Genomic DNA, 14095 nt, shown 5'->3' with positions numbered 1-14095 from the left:
AACATCCTCTCCACATCCACCCTGTCAAGACCTCTCTGGAACTTAAGGATTTCAATCAAATTGCCTCTTGCTTTTTAAAACTCCAGTGGATACAAGCCTAAGCTGTCCAACCTTTCCTCATAAGACAACCCGCCTATTCCAGGTATTAGTTTAGTAAACCTCCTCTGAACTGCTTCTAACGCATTTACATCTTTCCTTAAATAAGGAGACTAATACTGTACACATTACTCCAGATGTGGTCTCGCCAGTGCCCTGTACAACTGAAGCATAACCTCCCTACGTTTGTATTCAATTCCCCTTGCAATAAATGATAACATTCCACTTCCTTTCCTAATTACTTGCTGTACCTGCATTCTAGCCTTTTGTGATTCATGGGACACCCAGATCTGAATCACAGAGCTCTGCAATCTCTCACCATTTAAATATTATGCATTTTTTTGATCTTCCTGCCAAAATGAAGAATTTCTTATTTGCCCACATTATACTCCTTTTGCCAGATCTTGCTCACTCACTTAACCTATCTATGTCCCTTTGTAGCCTCCTTATATCCTCTTCAAAACTTTACTTTCCTACCTATCTTTGTGTCAACAGCAAATTTAGCAACCACACCTTTAGTTCCTTCATCCTAGTCATTTATATAAATTGTAATCAGTTGAGGCCCCAGCACTGATCCCTGTGGCACACTACTTGTCACATTCTGCCAACCAGAAAAATACCCATTTATGTCTACCCTTTGTTTCCTGTTAGCTAGCTAATCTTCTGTCCATGCCATTATGTTACCCCCTCCATCATGAGCTTTTATTTTTCGCAATAACCTTTGATGTGGCACCTTATCAAATGCTTTCTGGAAATCTAAATACAGTACATCCACTGGTTCCCCTTTATCCACAACACACTTGACTTCTTCAAAGTACTCCAATACATTGGTCAAACATGGTTTTCCTTTCACAAAACCATGTTGACTCTACCTGATTGGCTTGAATTTTTCTAAGTGCCTTGCTATAACACCTTTAATAATAGCTTCTAACATTTTCCCTATGAGAGATGTCATGATGACAGAGTGAGAGGGAGAGAGACCGAGTGGGAAAAGGTGGGGTGGGGTGGGGGGGGGGGGGGGGGGTGGTGGGGGGTGCGGGGTGGCAGAGAAGGGAAGCATACAAAAAATTGAGCTGAGTTTCAGAAGTGCTGTGGGTGAGACACAGAAGTTGTGTTACTCAGGGCTTGTTTGGGTGATTTAGTGGTATCTAATTTCAATACAGTATACAATATTTCTGTTATATTCAGTGATATATTTGTTATTCCAGCTAGGAATGCACAGTTCTGCACATGTATGGTACAGTATTTCAACTTGTACATTATTTTTTTTCAGGCAAGAAATGTTCAAAGGAGCCTGGCTTTAACATTTGTTCCTATGGGAACCTTTGATTCACAAAGTTGTTTCACTTAAAGTCATGATTTTCAGGAATGCAACCACAACTTTAAGTGAGGACTTTATTTAAGTTTAAAACACTAGTCTTTGATCCACCCATATCTCCCTCAAACTGAATGCGAAGCTTAGTCATGTTATAATCACTGCTATCTAGGGGTTCCTTATTATGAGGTTATTAATTAATCCTGTCTCATTGCAGTTACAGGTCTAGAACAACCTGCTTTCTGGTTGGTTCTAGATTGTGCTGCTCTGAGTGTTTTCAGGACAGTTTCTATGAACTCATCTTCCAGGCTATCTTTGCCAATCTATACGTAGATTAAAATCATCCAAGATTATTGCCATACCTTTCTCACAAGCCCCTATTACTCCTTCCTGTATAACCTATCCTACAGAGTAGTTACTGTTAGAGGACCTAATAAACTATTACCACAAGTGACTTGTCATCTTTGCTATTTCTTATTTCTACCCAAACTGATTCTACATCTTGATCTTTAGTACTAAAGCCATGTTTCATTATCATACTAATGTCATACTTAATTGACAGAATTACCCCACCACCTTTTCCTAGCTTCCTATCCTTCCAGAATATCAAGTACCCTTGAATGTTCAGGTCCCAGCCTTGGTCACCTTGCAGCCACATCTCTGCAATGGCTATCAGATCATACTTAGTTATTTACATTTCAGCTGACCATTCATCTGTTTTGTTATGGATGCTACATGCATTCAGATACAGAGCTTTTAGTTCTGCCTTGTTACTATTTTTGCAACCTCTGGCCTTATCTACTGGCTCACTCTTAAGTTTGAATGCTCTATCCCTTCCTGCCACACTCAGATTTTCATACCCTTATTGCTACCTTGCTTTCTTTCCTTGTCCTCTACCTTTAATTTATCATATTTTCTCTCACTTAATTCCTTGCCCCCGCTATTTAGTTTAAAGACCTTTCTACTGTCCCAGTTATATGGCTCGCCAGAGTACTGGTCCCAGCATGGTTCAGGTGAAGACTGTCAACCCCCACTTTTGCCAGTACTGGTGCTGTTGCCCCATGAATCAAAACCCATTTCTCCCACACCAATCTTTGAGCCAGGCATTCAATTCTTTGATCTTATTTACCCTAAGCCAGTTTGCCCATAGCTCAGATAATAATCTAGAGATTATTACCTTAAAGGTTCTGCTTTTTAATTCAGCCCCTAGATGTTCATTCTGCCTCAGCAGAGCCTCTTTGGTAGTCCTATCTATGTTGTTGGTACCTACGTGAGCCACAACAACTGGATCCTCCCCCTCTCACTACAAGTACCTCTCACTGCAAGTCCCTCTGCTTTGGGACATCTGCTCTGGACTGAACTAAAGAACTGTGTTTATCCCCCTGTCCACTACTATCACTACATTCCTATTTACCTACCCACTCAACACCCTAGCTGAATAGCTTCCTGTACCACGGTGCTATGGTCAGTTCACTCATCCACCCTGTAGCCACTGCTTTCAATCCATACAAACTGTAAGAACCTCAAACCTGTTGGACAATTGCAAGGGCTGGAGCTTCTCCACTTCTACCTTCTCAATTTCCATATCTGCTTCATTTGCTGCAGCCTTTTGTCCTTGACCATGGACCAAATCAGAAGACCCTAGCCTAAGAGGCATGACTACTTTCTGGAACAAAGTGTCCAGGTAACTTTCCCCCTCCCTGATGCAGCACAGTGTCTGCAGCTCGGCCTCCAGCTCATTAACTCTGAGCTGAAGTTTCTTGAGGTGCAGAAACTTAATTAAATGTGTGTGCAGGGGATCACACTGTCGACCACCAGGTCCCATATACTGAAGCTGCAACACATCACCTGCTCTGCCATTCTTTATTGTATTTTAATTAACTAATTAACTTTTTACTAATTAAATTTTAATTACTGCCCCTAGTCCTGCCTGCACTTATATTCTTTTGATTTTAATTAATACTCTACTAACCCTGATTGAACTTGCCTAGCCTAGATAAGATAGATAGGAAATATTCACCAGCTGCTTCCCTGTAATGTCACACCTCGATTTTTCTTTCTAAACACAGCTCTGGTTGGCTACTGGTTATATGCAGAGGCAACAGCAGCTAGCTGCTCTCTGCTCCTAAAAGCTCACTGCTTTATGCCCCGCTCTCTGCTCCAAAGTCTCACTTCATAGAAAGTGAAAATGAATGCAAGCCATTGGGAACTGTGAAGAACTTTGGACTGGTTCCTGGCGAATAAAGTGTCCACTTAAGGGACAGAGTAAAGTATAACTATGGAGGGGGATTTTCGGCCATTTTAGAAGTTAAATGTGGGATATTTTTTGTAGAGCATAATTTGCCTACTGAATAATGTTTAAACAATTTTGTTTTTGGTTTTCTTATAGTAAAAGTCTTAAAACTAGAAATCTTGTCATGTGATCCAGCCAGTCACTGGAAATTCAATTTTTAAAAAAAGTTATCAGTCTCTGATGATCATAACAAAAATTACTCCTGGCTCTTCAGCAGGTTCACTTCTCTCTGCCATGCCAGCTTCCAGTGTCCTTCAAAACTTGTTCAATTCAACCAAATCCTCCAGATCCAACCTACAGCAGCAAAGCCCACCACAGCAATTCCTTGTTGCTTAAGTCTCCTGTTTGGTGTTTGCTGTTTGGTTGTTAACACAAAACAGTCCTCTGCTCTTCACAGCAGTAAGTGCTTTGTCTCTGTGTCTGGAAAAGCAGCTGTCCTTTTTACTGTTAGTACGGTGTCAAGGTGTGAAAACGGTCACTTGATATTTCAATAGCTTTCAGTTTGAATTTCTTCCCATGACAACCAGATCAAATGGGCCTGTCTCCAAGCAGAGGTGTTTAGTATGACCTTGCCATCTTCTTTCCAGAATGTTCTATTTCACCTTAAGTTGAAGGAAATGTTTTAAAACATAACTGTCTCATAAGGTCCAGCATTCATATGCTTTATGCATGTTCAGCATGATCCCTTCTATACTCTGCCTTTTAAAAAAAAATCTAGCATCCCAATTCTGTTTTTTTTAATACAACTTTATTGTGTTGTGTATCTGAATCCCAAGTCTCTTGTTTTAATATTTTACCATTTAGTATGTATTTCCTCTTTCTTTCTCCAAAGCGTATCACTTAATATTTCTTCATGTTAACTTTCATCCAACACAATCTACTTACCTCAGTCTTGGTGATGTTACATTTGCTCCTCTTCACATTCAACCATGCTCCTTACATTTGTGACATTTACAAATTTTGATAAGTAATTCAGACCATCCTTTCATCCATTAACCACAATTGTTTTCTAACCTTCGGTAACTTTCTTATCCACATAGTCATGTTTCCTTTAATACTAAGCATCTTATTAAGAAACCTGCATACACAAATTCCATTCTGATTGTTATCAGTAATCACATTACCTTAAGGAATTTTTTTAATATAAATTTCCAGGAGTCATTTTTTGTGAACCCAGGCTTTTCTAAACATGCAATAATTTTATCCAATAGCATGACGCCTAGAAGCTTACCACTAAGGTTGGGTTGACTAGTCTATAGTAACCCAGTATATCCCTATGCACTCTAACCTTTTATGCCAAACAGAGTGTCATGAAGCTATTAATGTACATATTATTGGAAAATATTTTTCTTTTGAAAGAGGTTTAGTCTGTGGGTGTGTCTTAATTCGATTAAAGTGTGGGTGTGTCTTAATTGGATTAAAACCACTTAATTGGATTGAACTCCACCTCTTCTAACAATAAAACCCCTTTCATAGTACCAGTTTTATTAGTAATATAAACATATTGCTTGGTCTCTGTGGGTGTGTCTTAATTTGATTAAAGTGTGGGTGTGTCTTAATTGGATTAAAGCCAGCTAGTCTGGGTGCTTTGATGTGTACTAGTTTTGAGATGTAAGCGAGGTAGAGGTGCATTTGCATTTTTTGAATAGAGCATTCAAGAAGTGGAGTGAAATCTAGCACTTAGCTAGCAGAGACCAAGCAATATGTTTATATTACTAATAAAATTGGTACTATGAAAGGGGTTTTATTGTTAGAAGAGGTGGAATTCAAAGAGGCTAGTGATACAATGAGAATTTACATTCAATGAGATGTGCTGGATATAACCGATAGCAGTTTTCGTGTGAGTAAGATCAAAGTAGCTACTAGCCTACAACTGTCTCTACAGGAACCAAAGTGAGGGGAACCTCATTTTGAATTCGTAAGGTGAAAATGCTTTGCCTGGTATCTGGTTAAGTCTACGGGTGCTGTTGCCTTAATGGAGATTAGTTTGGGAATTTGTTAAAAGTTATGATAGTAGTAATTTGTAGCCATGTGTATTAATTTACACAAGTTAAATATATAAAATGTTTCATTGAATTTAATACAATGCCTCTCGAGAACTGGTGGTCTAATTCCTGAATTTAGAGTTGCATGTCAAACATACCACTTAAAAATATAGGTCACGACAGTTGTTTAAAGTTTCCCTCTGGGATTTTTAAATAACTCAGCTTTACCAACTGTCAGGTCATAACAGAGGCAATATACTATCAACCTGCCAGGTTCCCAAAATAATTTCCATATTCAAGGAAGTTTGAAATATTGCAGTCAACATCTCTTATTTCTTCAACATTCTATGGTGGATGTAATTGGGGCTCACTGTCTTTTTCCATTTATAGTCTCACCAGTATAATTTATTATCTATTATCTCATTGTTTTACCACAGACTTTTATTCCCATTGTGTGAAAATTGAAGCAATGTATTCATTTAGCAACTCTGCCATCCCTTCATCTTTCACTTGGACTTCAGCTTCAGAAATTCATTCAATTTCCTGAGACAAATGGGGAAAAGTCAGCCTGATTTCTTGAATATAAAATTAATTCCATGCCATATGGCTATCCCTGACTGCAGAACTTTCAAAATTTTGAATGTTATTAAATTGAGCACGAATGGTCCTGCCAAATTGAATGTAGCATCCATAAAAATGTGGAATGCGACCATGAAACAAAAGGATTGTTGTTATTCCCGTAAATTTGCAACACAAGTTATAGATGTCCTTTGAGGTAGGGTGCCCAAAATCTTTGTAGTGCTCAAATACACCATCCATGTGAATGCTATCAAGAGCAAAAGAAAAGGAAGCCTCACTCCATCATACAAACTTTATTGTTGTATGTATATCATTTCTGAGATGTTTCAGAAATTGGATACATATTTACATTTGAGGTTCCCAGCAACATTTTTACTTCACCACCAAAAGCACCTTTCTGATAAATGGGACTTGCATTAGTTAGAGTTTCAACATCCCAAGAATGACTGCCTATGCACCATCAGGCAAGGATGGCACTATGAGGAAATTCTGATAGAAAAACATAAAAGGTTGAAGAGCCCTGTAATGAGTAATGGATTCTCCTGTTGCCTTGACAGAGACCAGTTGTTCACCATCTAGGTTGGTGTCGGCTCATATGTTGAACCAAGTCTTGATTTGCAGATCTGATTGCAGATACTGCAAATGAAGTCATTGTTGGAAGGGTGGGTGATAGGTGAAGGCACTGGCTTTGCAGCTTGCTCACTTGTCCTACCTTTATTGTCCTCAATGTTGAGATTGCTGGATAACAAAGACTTCTCCATTTGGATTTGTCCAGAGCTGTTTTTTTCCCCCATGTAATGGGGTCCAATTTATAGGCTCAGAGATTGGATTTCAGAATGTCTTCGTGTCTGAGTTTGGGATGTCCTATGCTGGGGGTTTCCTTTGCTTAGCTGGCTATAAAATACCACCTTTGGTATGCAGGAATCCTCCATGCAAACTATGTGGCCGACCCACCAAAGTTGAGCTCTGATGAACATGCCCTCAATACCAGGTATGCAGCATCTTGCAAGAACTTCGATGTTAGGGATTTTATCCTGCCACTTGTTGTTGCAGATAGACCTTAAGCAACGGTGGTGGAGTGCTTCTAGTTGCTTTATATAACACCAGTAAGTTATGTCTCATAGCCATAGAGAAGTGATGTGACAACCGCTGCCTGTTAGAATTTGATCTTTGTCTTGAGACAAACTCCATGCTCCCCTCAAAGTCTATGGGTGAGCCTGCCAAATGCTGAGCTTGCTTGTGCTGGCTGATGGGCAATTTCATCATCTGACATGATGTTGTTGGAAAGGATACGCCCAGGGTAGCAGAACTTCTGAACTGAGCTGAGGGGTATATTGTTGATTGTGACAATGGCTGTGGAGAGAAGTGAAATACCACAATGATTGTCACAGATGGACTTGTTTCACTTCCATTTGAACAGTTGGGTTATAAAAGTATCCTTGTAATCTTGGGGCACAATGCCCTGATTGCAGACTAAACAGAAGGGGCCAGTGTGTTTCCTAACCATGTGAATTCCTCTATAGTGGAATGTTTCGGGTGGAATGCCATTGGCTCCCAGAGAAACACCCAGTCAGCTGGTTTATGGCCTTGGTGACTTCAGCTCGAGACAGATTGAGAGCAGATTGTCCAGAACACAATGTTGTGGAACTGATTCAATGGTATTGCACTAAAGAGTACTGGCAATTGACCATCACTTCCTTCACAGACCCAACCTTATCTGATTTGAAACTTAGTGTCCAAATCTTTGCATGACCTCACCCCATTCCATCTCTGATCTCTATCAGTGGTATAACCTTCAGTTGTCTAGGGTGTACCTTCTCAAAAGTTATCTATTCAAATATTCTATAGTTACTTCCAAATCACCACTGTATTCAGTGCCCATTTTACTCTTCTGGAACATTTCTCTACATAAGCAATGCGATACAAATGTTACATGAAAACCACTGGTTCCGAAGAGGGACACTGTCCACACATGGACTTAATTACATGCCTTAGAATTGTTGGAAGCATCCAATAAAAATAATTGAGATGGCCTGTGTATAATATAATGGTTATATAGCATTTTTGGTCCAGATCAGCTGTGCTTAGGTTATTGGTCTCAAGCTTGTGGATTAGAGTTTTTCTCTCGGTATGTACATTCCTCATCTGTATGTGCAAGACATGGGTTGCCACAATTTAAAATCTTACATAATTTCACCTTGAATAGATGGTTACGATGTAAGATTTATCCAAACTTGATCCAATCTGTGATAAATGTCATACTGCCCCAGCTTCTCTAATTCATATGTACTGGTTTGTCCAAAACAAAACCAATTTAGGACACAAGATTTTTAGATCACTTACATTTTCAGCAACATTGAACCTTCTCTTTGGAGTGGAACCAAATGGCATCCCTCTTACAAAAATTCACTGATGCACTCGCCTTTTCAACATTATTGGCTGGATGTATTACTTCTATTAAATTGGAAACAGTCTGCCCTGCCTTCTTTTAATAATTGGATACATGATCTTATGCAGAATCTTAAACTTGAGAAAATAAAGTACACTAAGAGACTCCACTGATGGATTTTATGTAGCTTGGCAACCTTTCTTAGATTACTTTGAGGAACTTTTGCTCTCTACTTTCATATAACTGATCCTAATTAGGTGGTTTGTATTATATCAGGTGAAACTATATCTGACCTATGATTGTTGTGGATTTTCTTCTTCCTCCTACTTTTCTTTTCCAATCTTTCTCTTCCAAATGTAAGTGCATTGAATTACTGCTGTACTGCAAGCTTTTTTATTATGATTACTCATCATGACAATCTTTTAACCAAATAAGGAACTAATAAAAAAGCTTGTGGATTAGTATCATTTTTTTTCAAGCAGGGAGATGAAAAAAAATTACTTAAATTTATGCAGAATCATTGAAGATAGTAATAAATAAGAAAAATTGGAGTCAGTGGGACTGCAACTAGTATCTTAGCCTTTTGAATTGCTGATGCAGTAATGGAATCACACTGCAATACCAGCAAATTCTAGTGCAGTTTGCAATTGACTACAATCTGAGAGAGCTGGTGAGAGCTAACCCAGAACAGGTAGAGATCATTCAGCATAAACACTATACAAGACAGCAAATAGGGATAAAGTTCAGGATAAAAAGACAGGATATCAATGGCTAAGTGGCATTTCAGAATTTTATTTTCAATTGTTTAATAATTTCCAAGGGCAGGGAAGATAATATCCATTAAGATGTTTCCTTTGCCACTTTTTGTCCTTTTTTTTTAAAAACAGACTATACAATATTTTGTGCATGTGCATATAAAAAATTTAACTGCATCTTCATACTTTCCACATTCCCATTTAGCATTAAATTGCTGACTCCAAATACTTAAGACACAGTGCAATGCTAAGGATTGTTCACTGTAACTTTCTAAACTGCCAGTGAATACTTTCTAATTCTGAATCAATCTAACCTAAGTACATTTTACTAAATACCAATACTGGTATTCAAAACTATGTAGAGTATGTAAGTCATCGACAACCTTCCCTCTCTGGTGAGCTAGTCACAATGATATAGTGCTAACACCACCATCACCTACATAGTGTGTTGATGCTGTACCATTTGAAAAAAATTAGTAAATAGTGCAGTTTCTCCCTCAAAACAATTTTATGAGCATAAATTAACTGCTAGAATATTTCACACCAATAAGTATTTCAAATTTCAGTGAATGATTCTCGAGGACCAAATCTATCACTTGCTCTTTTGGGACTGTTTTGTGTGATTTGATGGGAAAACCCTCAGGAAGTCAGTCTTCAGCAGAAAGTGGTTAGTCAGTGGTACATGGATCCTAGACATGAAACACCTTTAACTTTATTACTAATTCACCGGGATTCATTCTTACTACAGTCACAATTTATGAACACCACAAAACATTATTGCAATTGTAGCTTCAATATTCGGTACAGTATAGGCTTTGTGAAACAGCTGACACCACAATTAGTCAGTGCCACTCTTGCACCTATAAAAAAAAATACAGCCGCAATTATGGTGTTTCAGAAAATCTGTCAGCAATAATAATGGATTAAAAGTTCAGCAAATACAAATGGAACTGAGTGTTACATGGGTGCCACACTCAGTAATGATTATATTCATTATCTAATGTTGTCCCTGTAGCTTAGGACAAGATAAGAGTGTATTAGTCACTGTCCATATAAGACATGACTTCCCAAACTATAATGAATTAAATATTTTTACATGGAAAAAGGAAGAATCAACTCTCTAGCTGGCAAATGCTGCAAAATATTGCTGGCACAATTAAAAATGTATGAACTTAAATTTAAGGCTAACAGGGAACATTTACCAATCTGACAGCACTCCAAAAATGCACCATTATGGCACTTCCACTGCTACTAAGCAGTGGCATTTTGGCAGCCACAAGTAATGTTCAGCCTCTGAATTTAAAAGTCGTGGAAGAAATATTTATATGGGCTGAATTAGATTATGCAATATTTATTTTCATTCTGAAATTATGAAGTATTTTAGTACCACAAACTAAATGCATTTTTACAGACCTCAAAAAAGTTAATTGTTTTCTTCTCAAAAAAATGAAGTGACACTAAAGCTCGAGTTAATTTTATTCCAGTTTATCATGTTACTGCTGCTAAGAGTTTAACTTTAAGAGCTACATTTATATTAATTTTGAGTAAGACCTAATTTATATTGACCAATTTCAAATGCTGCATCTGCAAAAATTCTCTCGAATTTAATTTACAAATGCCACTTAAAATTTAATTTAGCAAACTGTAGTAAGTTTGAGGCTCAAATTTTGTGCAAATCTTTATCATCACATATCCTATCATTTGATGGTAATGAGCAGTATTCACATATATGTTATGTTATATGTTATTCATATGTTGTGAAATGCAAATGTTTGTGCTGTGCGATTATGCAAAAATGTAGCATCATTCAGGGATCAGTCAAACACTGAAGAAAAACCAAATGAGCCATAAGTACATTTTCCTTTCATGTTAGTTAGCACGTCAAATTGAAATCTTTATAAAACCAAACTGTTCAGTTGCAATGCACACCAAATCAGATTTGTTACTGAAAAGAAATGATGGGGAGGATAAAATTGGTGTAGAACAGATTGAAAAAAGCTTGAAAACATTTGGGACAAAATACATTTTCCTCATCAAGCACTTCCTTTCTTTAAATAATCGTTTTGAATGGAATTAGGTAAATCTTAATCAGAAATTTACCGCAGTAGATTCCCTTAAGTTCATAAAATCTACTTGGGGAGTTAGCTCTCTTATTTTGAAATGGATACGTACATTACACTTTATATATACACATGCACGTCTGCACACACACACACGCACACACACACAAGAAATTCCTGAGTACAGGATTGGGTACATTAACTATGTAAAAACTCCCTGTGAATGGCAAATGTAGCACAAAAAACAACTACACAAATCCTTCTTTTCTCAAGTTGTATAAAAGATTGTCATCTTTTCAAAGATTAGACAGCTACTCAAAAGATTGATTAATTGATTTCATAAGTTTCACTTGATATTTTTCATGTTTGGCAGCCCGATTTGGACAAATTCAGAAGTCAGTGAATTAAAACACAATTCTTGTCATTTTCTCCAAGAAAAGTTGCTTCTACTAATCTCAATTTTCCTTTATCTCTGGTTGAGTCCACGAGCAAACTTAATGGCTATCATATTTTATGAATTGAAACCTCTTCTCAGCTCCATTTAAAAAAAAAACTAAACATTTGGCTAACAGAATTGCAATAAAACCAAGAAAGTTACAGCACCCAAAAAGGAACATAGCAATAATTCTAGTAAACAGGAGCAGTGAGCAGTAGATTATTTTTATATACAAATTTTGCTATACTAACACCAGTCAGGCACATTATTGATGAAGAAACCAAACTTTTTTTTGGATTACATACTGGCAATTTACATTTCAATTTTTAAAAGGACTGGATGGTTAAGTGTAGTGATACAGTACACCACACTACTTCAAAATGTCCAAATAAGACAGTCTTAGTCACAGATAAATCTTACAACGTGCAAGCTAAAGCAATTATATAATCAATCTTTGTCCCAATTAGGTTACGAAGAATTCAACAAGCACTAATTTGGCTCTTAGTGGGGTAAATTTTGAAGGCCGCAGACAACTTTCCCTTTTGTGAGCCTGCAAAAAAGGCAAAACAAAATATAGTGCAAGAGGTACAATATTGTCAATTTAAAACAAATTCTTCATTAGGTACAGACCAGCAGCGATTGGTTTAGCCTGTGATACCACTTTAAAAAAAGAAAAAATATCTGGTGCTGTCATTGTGTGCCAATAGTTGGTATTGTGCCACTGGAAGCAATTTTTGGCTATTACACGTGAACCTTTCTAAAGAGTACAGACAAATAATCCTACATCCTGTTTATCTGAAAGCACACTTTGCACAAGGCAATAGACCATCACATGTAGGATATTTAAGCTTTCTGCACACAGCAATCTTCCACATCGATTCAATTGCTTGGCCTGGAAGCCATCTTTCCCACATCTTTCAAAATTAATGTGCATCACAAAATTAGTGCCTAAGAGTCTGTTATATTTGTGAAGTTTGAGGGCCATTTGTATCTTCATCTGGATGTGAATTCGGACACATGTCACCCAATGCAGTGTATTCACTGTCACATGTTTCTGAAGGTTCGTGTAAGCTTTCATAATTGTCCTCTTCTTTATTAACGCCATCTCCATGTGCTTTTTGTGACTGGGGACTCCCCATTCTAATTCCATAGTAGTTGGGAGCACTTGTGCTTGTTGAAGCTTTACCAGCAGAACCCACACCCTGTAACCGAGGCACATAAACACTACTTATCACCTGCAAATTGCCCCTAGCAGTAACATCAGATAGATCAGAATTAGGCAACAGAGCAATAGAGGAGTCCAAGCTTTCCTGCATATGTACTTCCACTGCTTGTCCAGGACAGAACCGCAGAATAGGCACATGTGCTGAATTTTCTTCAGCTAATCCTCTATTCAGTGCAGCTTCTTGAAGTTCTAAGTGGAAATATCAAGAACAAAATTATTAAAAAGAACTGGATACATTTATCATCACTTATGCAATTAGCTAAGGAAGACAACATGCACATGCAGTTTAAGTGTTGTGTTCTAGAAACCTCCACATTTTACTGCTGGGTGGTTTCTGTGGCACTACAAGAAAGATTTAGATTGAAGTAATCCCACAATATAAATGCAGCAGTAGTAGACAGCAGCATATGCTGCATAGGAAATTATCTAGAGGGGAGGGTTTCTACACTACATTACACTCCTTTCAAGTGAAGCAGCATTTCACTTGCACTTCCCTCAATTTAGTCTACTGCATTCGTTGCTCCGAATGCGGTTTCCTCTACATTGGAGAGACCAAACGCAGACTGGGTGACCGCTTTGCAGAACACCTTCGGACTGTCTGCAAGCATTACCCAGGCCTCCCTGTTGCTTGCCATTTCAACACTCCACCCTGCTCTCAAGCCCACACGTCCGTCCTTGGCTTGCTGCATTGTTCCAGTGAAGCTCAACGCAAACTGGAGGAACAGCATCTCATCTTCCGACTAGGCACTTTACAGCCTTCTGGCCTGAATATTGAGTTCAACAATTTTAGATCATTAAGTCTCTCCTCCATCCCCACCCCCTTTTATTCCAATAATTTATATAGATTTTTCTTTTCCCACCTACTTCCATTATTTTTAAATGTATTTCCATCCATTGTTTTATCTTTACCTTTTAGCCTTATTTGATTCCTTCACCCCACCTCACCCCCACTAGGGCTATCT

General features: G+C 38.0%; 1 protein-coding gene across 1 annotated transcript in view; it reads right to left on the bottom strand.

Annotated features, from left to right (window-relative positions):
• Window positions 1–12116: 12116 nt before the first annotated feature.
• Window positions 12117–14095, bottom strand: part of abraxas2 (abraxas 2, BRISC complex subunit) — a 38797-nt gene continuing 36818 nt past the window's right edge. The window contains exon 9 of the mRNA XM_078564851.1: window positions 12117–13322. Coding sequence (XP_078420977.1) covers window positions 12868–13322 — 455 coding nt within the window. The 3' untranslated portion in view covers window positions 12117–12867. The remainder of the gene's footprint in view (window positions 13323–14095) is intronic.

The sequence above is a fragment of the Cetorhinus maximus genome, chromosome 20 (assembly GCF_964194155.1).
Source record: "Cetorhinus maximus chromosome 20, sCetMax3.hap1.1, whole genome shotgun sequence".
In the NCBI taxonomy this organism is placed as follows: domain Eukaryota; kingdom Metazoa; phylum Chordata; class Chondrichthyes; order Lamniformes; family Cetorhinidae; genus Cetorhinus; species Cetorhinus maximus.
The sequence above is the reverse complement of the archived record's forward strand: the minus strand, read 5'-3'. Positions and strand labels throughout refer to the sequence as shown.